Here is a 13,547-nt window from a genome sequence, read left to right on the forward strand (position 1 = left end):
GAGCCATTCTTTTTAGGTGACAAATCTGAGGAACTGTCCCAGATTGAGGTATCAATAGAGGAGGTTTTGGAACAAATTGATAAACTAAACAGTAATCAGTCACCAGGATCAGATGGTATTCACCCAAGAGTTCTGAAGGAACTAAAATATGAAATTGCAGGACTACTAACTGTAGTCTGTAACCTATCATTTAAATCAGCTTCTGTACCAAATGACTGGAGGATAGCTAATGTGACGCCAATTTTTAAAAAGGGCTCAAATTACAGGCTGGTAAGCCTGACTTCTGTACCAGGCAAACTGGTTGAAACTATAGTAAAGAACAAAATTGTCAGACATATAGATGAACATAATTTGTTGGGGAAGAGTCAAAATGGTTTTTGTAAACGGAAATCATGCTTCACCAATCTACTAGAATTCTTTGAGGGGGTCAACAAGCATGTGGACAAGGAGGATCCAGTGGATATGGTGTATTTAGGTTTTCAGAAAGCCTTTGACAAAGTCCCTCACCAAAGGCTCTTAAGCAAAGTAAGCAGTTATGGGATAAGAGGGAAGGTTCTCTCATGGATTGATAACTGGTTAAAAGATAGGAAACAAAGGGTCAGAATAAATGGTCAGTTTTCAGAATGGAGAGGGTAAGCAGTGGTGTCTGCCATGGGTCTGTACTGGGACCAGTCCTATTCAACATATTCACAAATTATCTGGAAAAAGGGGTAAACTGTGATGTTGCAAAATGTGCAGATGATACAAAACTACTCAAGATAGTTAAGTCCCAGGCAGACTGCGAAGAGCTACAAAGGGATCTCTCAAAACTGGGTGACTGGGCAACAAAATGGCAGATGAAATTCAATGTTGATAAATGCAAAATAATGCATATTGGAAAACATAATCCCAACTGTACATATAATGATGCAGGTCTAAATTAACTGTTACCACTCAAGAAAGAGATCTTGGGAGTCTCTGTGGATAGTTCTCTGAAAACATCCACTCAATACGCAGCGGCAGTCAAAAAAGCATACAGAATGTTGGGAATCATTAAGAAAGGGATAAATAAGACAGAAAATATCATATTGCCTATATATAAATGCATGGTACATCCACATCTTCAATACTGTGCACAGATGTGGTCACCCCATCTCAAAAAAGATATATTGGACTTGGAAAGTTTTAGAAAAGGTCAACAAAAATTATTAGGGGTATGGAACGGCTGCTGTATGAGGAGAGATTAGTAAGACTGGGACTTTTCAGCTTGGAAAAGAGACGACTAAGGGGGGGGATATGATACAGATCTATAAAATCATGACTGGTGTGGAGAAAGTAAATAAAGTGTTGTTTACTCCTTCTCATGACACAAGAACTAGGGGGTCACCCAATGAAATAGGCAGCAGGTTTAAAACAAACCAAAAGGAAGTATTTTTTTCACACAACGCACAGTCAATCTGTGGAATTCCTTGCTAGAGGATGTTGTGAAGGCCAAGACTATAAGAGGGTTCAAAAAAGAACTAGATAAATTCATGGAGGATAGATCCATCTATAGCTAATAGCCAGGATGAGCAAGGATGGTGTCCCTAGCCTCTGTTTGCCAGAAGCTGGGAATGGGCAACAGGGGATGGATCACTTGATGATTACCTGTTCTGTTCATTTCCTCTGGGGCGCCTGGCATTGGCCACTGTCAGAAGACAGGACACTGGGCTAGATGGGCCTTTGGTCTGACCCCAGTATGGCCTTCAGTTAGTGCTACAAAGTGGGCTCGGCCTGGAGAAACCATACCACAAATGTAAAAATTCCTCTCAAATTAAAAAAGGTGACTGAAATAAAGCTCTGCTTTTCATTTCTATTGTTCCTTATTATGCTAGTCCTTGGAGTGGTTTTACTTTGCTTTCTCTTAAACTAAGATTGTTTTACTCAGAAATAAACTTGTGCTTTATCGTCTGGTCTGGCTGATGTTGCAGTCCTAGCAGCAGTCCGTGACATAGTGAAAGTGTAAACGTGCCATTTTTACAAACCATTTTCTATGCGTTGAATTTATTCCCTTGAAATTCTATAGATTTCTGCTTTTCTGTGGTTGATCACAGCTTCTTAGATACTATAAGTATGTTTGTGCTGACAGTCACAGAGCTTGGTTATCTGAGAAAGTTTGGGGACTGGGAGATGCTTAATTTCAGCCCTTCCTCCTCCCCCACTCCCCGCCCCGCATATCCTCTATTGTTTTGTTTCTCTAAGTCTCCAAAGTGGAGTACCGGGTTTGGATGCACTTTATCATGTAAATGATGGTACAGGAGTGTTATTTGCCTGCTGTGATCTGGTTGGAAAACCAGATTAGAATTGCCTCAAGGGTCTTAACTGATTGCTTTTTAAATCTGCAGATAAATTATAAATAAAACAGTGATCTGATTTGCTGAATTTACATGTAATTCAGTATAATCTAGGGCTCTTTGAGGGGAAAAAATACATACCATGTACTCTACCTTTTGTTAATCAGTATAATGGAATTTGGATAATTGACCGCTATACTGAGTGTCTTATTTCCAGGCGTAATAGTTGATGAAAGGGTTAACTGACCTCCTTCAAATAGGAGCCTGAGGATTTGCCTGTGGGGAATATACTCCATAGCAAATTGCTGTGGGAATACTTAAGCGCTTTGATGTAAAGTAAAAACAATCTCTTGTGTCTGAGTACAATTCAGAGAACAAAAGGACCATTTTGCTAAATTGTGCAGACATAAACTGACTCACCCGGAACAGAAGTCATTTCTGTATTCTGGTATCTGTTGTATTCATGCTCTATAAAAAAGCAGTTTTTGTTTATGAAGCAATTTGTTCCTTTAAGGTCTTTTTTTAGAAAAAGAGGGAAAAAATAATAAATTGGTTAAGGACTGAGGATATATTATGAAGTAATCGCATGAAAGCAAGCAGTATAGATCAGTGGCTCTCAACCTTTACAGACTACTATACTCCTTTCAGGAGTCTGATTTGTCTTGCATACTCCCAAGCTTTACCTCACTTAAAAACTACTTACTTACAAAATCAGACATAAAAATACAAAAGCATCACAGCACACTATTACTGCAAAAATGCTTACTTTCTCATTTTTACCATACAATTATAAAATAAATCATTTGGAATATAAATATTGTACTTACATTTCAGCGGATAGTATTATAGAGCAGTATAAACAAGTCATTATCTGTATGAAATTTTAGTTTGTACTGACTTCATTAGTGCTTTTTATGCAGCCTGTTGTAAAACTAAGCAAATATCTAGATGAGTTGATGTACCCCCTGGAAGACTTCTTAGTACCCCCCAGGCGTACCTATACCCCTGGTTGAGAACTGGTATAGATGAAAAGGAGTACTTGTGGCACCTTAGAGACTAACCAATTTATTTGAGCATAAGCTTTCGTGAGCTACAGCTCAAGCTTTTGTGAGCTATAGCTCACTTCATCAGATGCAGTGAGCTGTAGCTCACGAAAGCTTATGCTCAAATAAATTAGTTAGTCTCTAAGGTGCCACAAGTACTCCTTTTCTTTTTATGAATACAGACTAACACGGCTGCTACTCTGAAACGTGGTATAGATGACCTGCTTTATTTTGCTTTCATGTCATTTTCAAGGGGAAGTGCCTGTTTAGCAAGAACATGGACATTTTCAGAAGGGACTTTAACAATAGCCTATAACTCTGCTAGAGGAACATACAAATGGCCCATAAATCCATCAGGAACAGTATTACTATGTGTTACATTTATGAGGTGTTCTTGAAAGATGTGATGTGTAACTGAAGGCTTTCATCTGCTGGGTGTCAAAGACCTCTTGTTAATTGTTAAAGGAATGTGCGTTTGATCTATTTTGGGTTCATTTCACCACGAAGATATGAATGGCAGTTCCAGCATAGTTGCAAGGCTTCTCCCTTTTTGTTCTTTGCTGCCATCCCTTTATTAGGAGCTTTGAAGCTTGGTAATTTCCTCTCTGCTTCTCCTACCTGGCTATTTAGGGAAAGGTCAGATTAAAAACTCAAACTTCCGCTGCTTGTAAATTCTGCTTCTCTTAGACAGTTTATTTACAAAGTGCAAATGGGTTTTTAAAAAACCAGCAGTGTAGCACATCAGTTTAATAATCCTCTCACATGTGGATTAAGGCCAACTAGAAATACATCTGTACAGTCAGCTTGTAGACCTGGGTGCCCAGAATTTACCATATGGGCTACAATCAGCAATTCACCAGGAACTGGAGAGTTGTACCTGATTTGCATATAAATGTAGACAAATGTTTATATACCAAATAATTGCATTTGCTTGTACTTGCCCCTTCCTGATTAGCTCAATAGAAATTGCTTGTCATCCGAATTCACGATCATTAAAAAGTTGCCTATGCTCAGCTTTGTCCTCCCTCTACCATGACAAAGAGAGAGTGTGTGGTCTCTTGTGACATTTGGCACTTGCGTGGTAGAATTTTAGGACATTTGTCTGCCTTTTCCCCATTGCAAACACGTTTTTTTTTTAAATTCCTAGTATTCATTATTTTGCTTGTTTTTCTTCCTACCTCCCTTCCCTTGCACGAATTCCATCCTATCCATATATACATACCAGAGGGGGGCCCCCCCCACTTTAAATCCAGATCAATATTTAACAATGAGGGGCCTGGCTCTTTCTAATGAGGAGATGGGGGCGGGGGAGGAGGCCAGAAAAACAAAATACCCTCAACATTTGGTCACAGATTCCAACCTAATCCAGTTCCAAATACACTGTAGGATGGGTCCATCCCTAGTATACGTTGTGACTCTTTCAGAGTCTTGTGAAATGGGTCCTTAAAAACCTTTCTGGATTTCTTCCCTCTTTGTATCACTTTGTCCTCCTTTTATAATACTTGGTCCTGGCATTCACAGCAAGGTAACCCTGTCCGGATGTAGCTGACTACTGTAGTTTGCATACACACTGATTTCACATTCATGTAATTATGATTAAAGTTCTTCTTTTTGTGTCAGGGAATATATATTTTTCCTGCCAACTTTACCACCATTTTCATCCTGTCTAAGCTTTGCTGCTGTTACTTTTCCCCCCTCCCAGCTTGTGATTGTGATCCCCGTGGAATCCAGACACCTCAGTGCAATCGCTCCACGGGGCTGTGCGTCTGTAAGGAGGGTGTCGAGGGACCCAGCTGTGACAAGTGCACCCGCGGCTACTCTGGCATCTTCCCTGACTGCACGCCATGCCATCAGTGTTTCGCTCTGTGGGACGTCATCATTAGTGAACTGACCAATAGGACACAGCGGTTCCTGGAGAGAGCAAAAATCCTGAAAATCAGTGGGGTCACTGGCCCTTACCAGCAAACTGTCAACACTGTGGAAGAGAAACTGAATGAAATTAAAAGTATCCTTGCTCAAAATCCAGCTGCAGAGCCCCTTAAAAACATTGGAAATCTCTTTGAGGAAGCAGGGTGAGTACAGGACATGTTGTGTGAATATTTCCTGCTCAGTTAGGGCTCGATACTCCAGTGTGCTGAGCATCCTCAACTCCTCAGTGAGAGCTGAGAGCCCTCGTTGTCTGGCAGGAATGGGCCTGCAGTGCTCTTAGTCAGATTCTACTGAGAGCAAACAAAATGCAGCTGGGACCCCATACTGTCACGATCTTTGGAAGGGGCGGCCATGCTTGTATTTTTTCAGCCTGCCAACCAATTAACACAGAGCCAGTCATGTTGATTCCTTGTGATTCCCCCAGGGCAAAGGACAAGCACAGCTATTATGTGAGAAAATGTAGGGACAGAGACTGACTTCTTGGAATTTTGTTTTATAGCCATCTAGATAGCAGGGCAGACGTCTCTCTTTCTAATCTAAAAACCAAAATATTGTCAACAGAAAATGCCAGTGTTGTAACACTGGTTGTCTCCATTTCATGAAGTGTAAGATGCGGTAGTCCTGTATTCTTTATATTTAAAACTAAGGAGAAGGGCAGGTGAGCCCCCTGTGAAATCTAGGCTGATTAAAGACCAACAGTCTTTAGAGTTATCGATTGAAATAACTGAAAGCAGTTGATGGGAATATGAGTCTTTTCCGTGCACCTTTAAAACGTTCCCTTCCAAACCAAAAGGGGAGGCTAAAATGCTTGTGAAGAGGTTTTGTAGTTAATGATTCGTGGCTGCTTCCCAGCTCCATTAACCTGTGTCCCTGGAGAGTTGTTGTATTTGTTATATTCCAAGAGAGGTGAGGGCAGGCAGAGGAACCACTCTTCCTCGCCCCTCCTTTATAAAACATCTCACTTTTGCTCCCTTTCACCTGGACTGGGGGAGGGGAGAGTGGTGGGCCCTTAACGTTTGTAGGGGACTTTGAAGAGAACGAACACTGTGTAAGTGCCAGCTACTGATGACTATGTAAACTGAGCTCAGCTTCAGACACACCAACTGCCTTGTACTTCCAGGATGGAGGCAACTATTTGGAGTAGAGGCCATGGGAATTACTGAAATCAGTTAATATGTAATGCACGGGCTTGGTGCATGTGCTCATATTGCCTGTTAGTGCCTTGCCCAGTGATGATGGTCCTGATTCAAAGCCTTGTGAGGTCAGTTGAGTCTTTCCATTAGTTGAGGCCTTATAACAGCCTGCTACTTAGAGCTGGATCATTTTTGGTGCTGGAGGTCCCAGGTTCAAGTCCCATTGACGACCGTGTACCTATGTCAGTGAACCGTGGCTGCAATCACATCTCTGGTTCCACTTTATTAGGCCTCACAACAGAAGTCTGCAACTTTTGTTGGAGCAAAAAGACTGGCGAGCAGGGAACAGCTTGCCGAACAGAGGAAAGAGCTGATCTCGCTCACCTTTTACCTTTCTTGCGGGAGGTGGGATGTTTTCTCCCGTCTCCACCCAGAAGATGCCATTGGCAAAAGGGGATCTTTATAAAGTAGTTAAATGAGTCCATTGTGTCCAGAGAATTTTTTTTTTCTGACATTCAGTTGTAATAATCAAAAAATGCATTTGTAGCTGTGTGGGATGTGAAGCAAATTATGTACGGATCATAGTAGTTGACACTCTGACCTATGCAGTTGCCATGGTTCAAAAGCATTACACCAGTGTTCTGGAATCTGGCTCTGGTTAATCTTACACAAAGCAGCTGTTTTCTGAGCAATTGGGTGCTTTGAGTTTATAAATGTGTTGTAGATTAAAAAGTCGTTTTTTGTGATAAAGAAAACAAAACCAGTATTCTAGGAAGGCAAGTTGTTACAAATCGCTTACAGCACTGGCTGGGGAGGGATGGCAGGAATTTAACTACTGTACAGCTTTCTTTATTTAAAAAAAAAAAAAAATAACCCAAGGCTGATTTTTGTCCCCCCTTGAGTAAATGTAGGTTCTGTGTTTTGCTTGCAGCAAACTAGCAGCAGATGTTACAGAAAAGATGGCTGAAATAGAAGACAAGCTCTCCGTGATAGCGTTAAAAAGCAATAACACGGACACTCACCTGAGGGCCCTGGAGACAGATGCAGAGAGCCTAGACCACGTTGTGAAAGAACTTGCAGAACAACTCGAGTTTATAAAAATCTCTGATATCCGGGGTGAGGTGTCTCATGGGGGGAAGGAAAAAAGCCAGGGCAGCAAATGATTAAATAAGTGTATGGTTTTAAATATCAGGTTAATCTTCTAAACAGTAATAAAACGTGTTCCTGTGAGTGCAGTTTCCTTCTGAGTCTTGGCAGAGTTGCTAATTTAGCAGGAATTTCTTTGAAGCCTCTGTTTTTGTGTGCATTGCAAAACTAGCTTAAGATCTTAGAGCACAAAGTCACCTTAAAACCTCTTAATGTATAGAAGTTGTAGACCAGTTACATGTACCAACAGTAAGCCCAGTGGTATACTTGTATTTTGTTACATACCACAATTAAGTACGCATACAGATGTCTGACGTTACTTTGGCTCACATTTAATTACATGAGATCACTAAGTTTCTGTATGAAAGACTGCATGAATCTTTGTGAATAAGAGTATGTCTCACTTTAGGGCTAGATTCTACCACCCGTACAAAGAGTGACATTAACCCCTGTGCAGAGGGCCTGCACAAGGATTGGGCAGTATGTATACCCAGTCAAGCCTGGACTTCACTGGTGTGTAGGTCTTGTGCTAGTCCATTGCTCATGGGTGAATTGCACCTAATCACCAAGCAGTTCCATGGAATCAGTGAGTCACAGAAGTAAATAAGATCTAGCTTTATAAATCTAGAGCCAGATCTTCCTTTGCTTTCAGTGGGAGCGGGATCAGACCCTTAGTCTGGAAGAATTTTCAAACTTCTTAATATTAGAGAGTCAAATTCTGTAGACTATAGAAATCAAAGCATCACTGGGACCATCAACGGGAGGTTTGTTTGATTAAGGATAGCAGAATTTGCCCCATACATAGTTCAAGCATCCTAACAGTAATAACGTTTGTATAACTTTGTATTCAGTTTAATAGAGAAATGGTCTTATACAATTTTGTCATCCACTAGCCTCCCTGTAACAAATTGTTTGTACTATAAATTCAGCAATGAGGGCTGACTGCTGAACAGTTGGATCTAATTTCTGCAGGAGCCTTGGATAGTGTCACCAAATATTTTCAGATGTCCCTGGAGGCAGAAGAGAGGGTCAATGCCTCCAGTGTTCACCCTGATAGCCTTGTGGAACTGTCAGCTCAGACACGACAGGAAGTGGAAGACTTAATCAGTGAGCAAGAGGCCCAGTTCAAGGCAAAACAAGAAGAACAGTCACGCCTTCTGGATGAACTCGCAGGCAAGCTGCAAAGTCTGGATCTTTCTGAAGTGGCTGAGAAGGTACTTGGTTAAGATTTCTTTGGGTGTAGAATCTGCAGGAAAACATCAGTGGTGCTATTGCAGAAACGACAGGCAGGAAGGCAGAGCCTGCTACTTTGTTGAAGTGAGTTTTGCTTATGGGAAAATACTTGACAGGTATACTGAGAGAGATTATGAACTGCAACCTGTTCCATGACTTGTGGACCACAAGGGGTGCACTACCTTCCAAACCCCACCCACTTCACCCTTCCCATTTCCAACCCCCTCTCCCTGACAATACTCAGTCATCCCATTGTTTCCTCCCGTGACCTAAATCCCACAGTCCTTTTGCACCCACAAAGGATTATCAGACTTGGTTGATTGTAAGACCAGGTTTTTGGGGTCATGAGCCCCAAAAACTACTCCGCTAAGCCTCTGCAGCACTCTTCATCGAGTTTCTTCCCTGAGCCTCACTCTTGCTGGTGTAATGGTTTGGATTTACAGGAATTTTCATTGGGTGCATCTATTTTCTCTCCATGTTTTGTGGAGCACTGTCCCTGTCCAGCAAGACATGGCACCAGACATGGGGTTGTCTGGTGAAAATGAGAGTAGGAGACTGTGGATGCAGGACAATGCCAGTAGAGGTGGGGATGGTAGAAGATGTGCCAGTGGGCACTTTATGCATGCTGTGTGCTTGCCCTGGACTTTTCTGATCTGTCTAAGACAAAGCAGACCTTTTTCTGAGCTCTTGAGTCAAAAGGTCACTCTGAGAAGCAGTCTGGTGCTTATTCTCTGCACAGCGATAAAGCTGAAGTAAATCTGAGGTAGGGTGGCTTTTTCCTGGGAGATTCACAGTGTTCCTTCTGCAACTTTACTTTGAAGTAAATCAGCTGCAGCTGGAAAACAATTCAGCCTGCAACTCTGATGGAAAGGGCATATTTATTAACTTAAGTGGCTAGGGGTATCAGTAAGTTACAGGATGATTTCTCTAAAGATTGCATTGTCCCTCTATCAACTTTCTAGGCAGTATCATTAGTAGCTGGGAGCCTTAAGGAAGGAGCCCTCTTAGGGGCGGGATGTTCTGCTTTCTAGAGCAGTGGTTCTCAATCAGAGGTCTGCCATGGGGTACATCAACTCATCTAAATATTTGCCTAGTTTTATAACAGGCTACAATAAAAGCTAGCAAAGTCTGTACAAACTAAAATTTCATACAATGACTTGTTGATACATTTCAGTGTTTAGTATATAGTGCAGTAAGTACAATATTTATATTCTATAAGATTTATTTTATAATTATATGGTAAAACTGAGAAAGTAAGCACTTTTTCAGTAATAGTGTGCTGTGACACTTTGTATTTTTATGTCTGATTTTGTATGCAAGTAGTTTTTAAGTTGAGGTAAAATTTGGGGTATGCAAGACACATCAGACTCCTAAAAGGGGTACAGTAGTCTGGAAAAGTAGAGAGCCACTGGTCTAGAGAATAGTGGATTGCATGCCAAATATCAGGGAAGGGAAAGGAAAGGAAAAGCTTTTTGTTAGAGAAAGAGAACATTTACAATTAACCTGATTCCGTTTCGTGTACCTTTACTGGGGGTATATTGCCTGCAAAATGTTTATTTTTGTGACTATCATCCTTCCTTCCACCTCCTGCCAAAAAACGAAAACTTTGCTCAACCTTCGACCTTATTTTAAAAAAATATATATAGAGAGAGAGAGAGAGAGATTCCATTTATTGTCCAGACTCTGGGGGTAGTTCACGGATACAGCTGATTAAACATTTGCTGATCAAATGTATTTACATTACAAAATGCTGTTTCTTCAAAATTAAACCTTTGCAGCGGAACTTGTTTGTTTTTTGGTTTGGTTTTTTTTGGGGGGGGTCAATTTTATTTTGAGAAAAAAGCATTTTGATAAAGTCACACTGGAACACGTTGATTTTTTTTGTGCTGAAACAACTTTTTGAAACTTTATATAAAACTTTCAAAGTCAAACTCAGGATGAAACATTTTGCTTTAAACAAAACATTTTACTTAGATAGACCCAAAATGGTATCTTTTGGAAAATTTCATTTGAGGAAATTTCAAAATATTTTTGGATTTCTTCCAATCTGCAACAAATTTTCAGATATCACAATTTCCCTGAGACCAAGTTTGAGTTTCAGCCAGCTCAATCCATGGCTTTGCCTTCAGGAGGGAAGGGCCCTCCTCTTCCCTCTCCATTTTTAAGAGAAGTCTGAGGGTAATTTTCCATTGAAAGAACCCAGTCTTTTTCGATTTCATGTCATTCAGTAAGACAGTGCAGGGTGGATGACTGTCTTGTTACTGCCATTATAACCCAAACTGCTTGTTCCTGGAGGGCTGTGTTTATAGAGAGGAGCTTTCCTTCCCCCATCACTCTGCACTGTAACAAATTTCACAGTGATACAGGTATGAAGTAGGGAGTGCCCTAGTTTTTGATGCTGCAGTACAGCAGCTACAGCTACCATTTACTTCTCAGGTAGTCTCCTGAGATTTCAGTGCCAGGGGTGCGGGTGCCACTAAATGTTTCCAGCATCATCAGAAACCTCCTGGTCCACTTTCCTCCTTTTCTCTCCCTCCCAAAAGCAAGGGCAGTTAAGCATGACTATTTCTTATCCGTCTATTGCAGACATGCGGAACTCCCTCAGGGGCTTCCTGTGCTGACTCAGAGTGTGGCGGTCTGAACTGCCGAACAGAGGAAGGAGAAAAGAAATGTGGAGGACCAGGCTGCGAGGGATTGGTTACTGTGGCTCACGGTGCGTGGCAGAAAGCCATGGATTTTGACAGAGACATACTCAGTGCCTTGGCGGAAGTTGAAGAACTCTCTAAAATGGTAACTCTTTACAAGTAGATCACTAAACATTGATTTAAAATGAAAGAAATTCCCCCAACAGGGATATGATACAAAACTACAGAACATCTGGCCCCCAGACATTAATTTTAAAATGTTTCTTTCCAGTTGCATAACTTCACCAGCACTATTCCCCTCCCCTTTTTATTTTTAAAAGAGCCTCATAAAGTGAACTTGTTTAAATTGAAATTCCATGTGTAATCCATAAACATTAGTCTGAATTGTTTAAAGTAACATTGGTGTTGTGGATTCTGGCATGTTTTAAAAGCATTCTGTGGGTTTTATGAGAAGAAGTTTCCCACACTGCTTTGGACTACAAATATCAATTGCCTTTTCAGAATTGCATTTTGGTTTGCAAAATGGGCCTTAATGTGCAAGGAAATGTGAAACCAGGCCACCTTATTTACTTCCCATAGGTCTCAGAGGCAAAACAGAGAGCAGACGAAGCAAAACAAAATGCACAAAAAGTTTTGCTCAAAACCAATGCCACAAAAGAACAAGTGGACAGAAGCAATGAAGATCTGAGAAACCTTATTAAGCAGATCAGGGAATTTCTGATGCGTAAGGATGATCTTTACCTTAGTTGACATTACTGATTTCTATCTTTGTTATGAGAAATTCTGCTAGCTTATTTTTAGAAGCCTTTATAAAGTTAGAATGTTATAAATTTGTGTTACCTTTACAGATGCAAAGTAGTAGACTCTTCCAACTCTGCACATGCTGTAGATAGCTTTTCCCATGCATTTCTCTAGGTAGCTGCATAACCTAGTCTTAAAATCCTTTCTAAATACTATCATGTCTGTGAGTCTTGTCTTGATTATGCATTTTATTTAAGATTTTTATAAGCAGTGGGATCCATTTTCAGCTTTATAGGTGAAAGATGAGGTTACCAATACAGATTGGCAGTTGATTCTTTGCACAATGCTGTGGAAAAATGCACCCCAGTAAGGAGGAAATAGTCCCTCCTTCAAGCCTTTCAGTTTCATGATGATTGGAACTTTAACAGACTTTGCCTTCTCCTCTGCAATAGTGCTGATTGGTGGTGGAGTGGTTTAAAACTTACTAGGAGATAGTCATGCTACTCCCATTAATTTCAAGGGAACGGTGTAGCTAACTCTCCTCCTCAATCAGCTTTGAAATTTCAATAGTTAGCTGTGCTAACCTGTGGAGAAGTGCGAGATCTTTTGGAAGATGGAGGACAGTCTCCATTAAGGAGGTCTGTTATGTGCAACTGCTGGCCAAAATACATCAGTGTTTTCTTACGTGCTAACAACGTGTTCAGTCCTGTGCAAACACATACATGTAATAGCACCATAGGACCATCTGAGCAATAGAGGCAACTTTGCTTAAACCGCAACCTCTGAGAGCCATAAAATGCTGGTGTTACATGTATCTATAAACATTGTGCACGGCCATCTTTCACTTTAGAAATGTACGAATGTGCACCAAAGGAATGACCCTCTTACTCCATTTCAGTTCATAATATTTTCTACTTCACTAGCATCTTGTGTTCATAGCACTCTATACAGCACTACAACTTTTGGACCAAATTCATTGCTGTTGAGCTCCCGTGGATTTCAATGGAATGTGGGTCCATTATCTGATCCTTACAGCTTCCAGGGGGCTGTCAAATTATCTTTCTTTTATAGCTGGAGAAATGGGGGGCAGACAAGGTCTGAGATTGCCCAAAGCCATGCAGTAAATCAGTGTTAGGAATTACACAGTTCTACTGATTCCCAAGCTGTGCTCAAGCCACTGGGTGAAAAGTACTCCTCAAGAGGCTGAAATGGTACTTAAGCAGGGCTCTACGCTCTGTGGTAGCATTCTGTATAGGAGTGAATTTTACCCTAACGGAGCACACTGCCTATTTTCTGCAAATTGTGGTGGTGGTTCATTTGCCATGGTTGTTTGTCAGTTTCTTGCTTTTAAGGCACCACACTGAC

The 13,547-nt window shown here is 41.0% G+C and overlaps 1 protein-coding gene across 1 annotated transcript in view; it reads left to right on the plus strand.

Annotated features, from left to right (window-relative positions):
- The window catches only part of LAMB1 (laminin subunit beta 1), a 69,711-nt gene that overhangs the window by 50,086 nt on the left and 6,078 nt on the right, over positions 1–13,547 (plus strand). Inside the window, exons 24-28 of the mRNA XM_074942454.1 lie at positions 5,058–5,427; positions 7,349–7,533; positions 8,536–8,777; positions 11,383–11,586; positions 12,021–12,165. Coding sequence (XP_074798555.1) covers positions 5,058–5,427; positions 7,349–7,533; positions 8,536–8,777; positions 11,383–11,586; positions 12,021–12,165 — 1,146 coding nt within the window. The remainder of the gene's footprint in view (positions 1–5,057; positions 5,428–7,348; positions 7,534–8,535; positions 8,778–11,382; positions 11,587–12,020; positions 12,166–13,547) is intronic.

Source organism: Natator depressus, chromosome 1, assembly GCF_965152275.1.
Source record: "Natator depressus isolate rNatDep1 chromosome 1, rNatDep2.hap1, whole genome shotgun sequence".
Classification (NCBI taxonomy): domain Eukaryota; kingdom Metazoa; phylum Chordata; order Testudines; family Cheloniidae; genus Natator; species Natator depressus.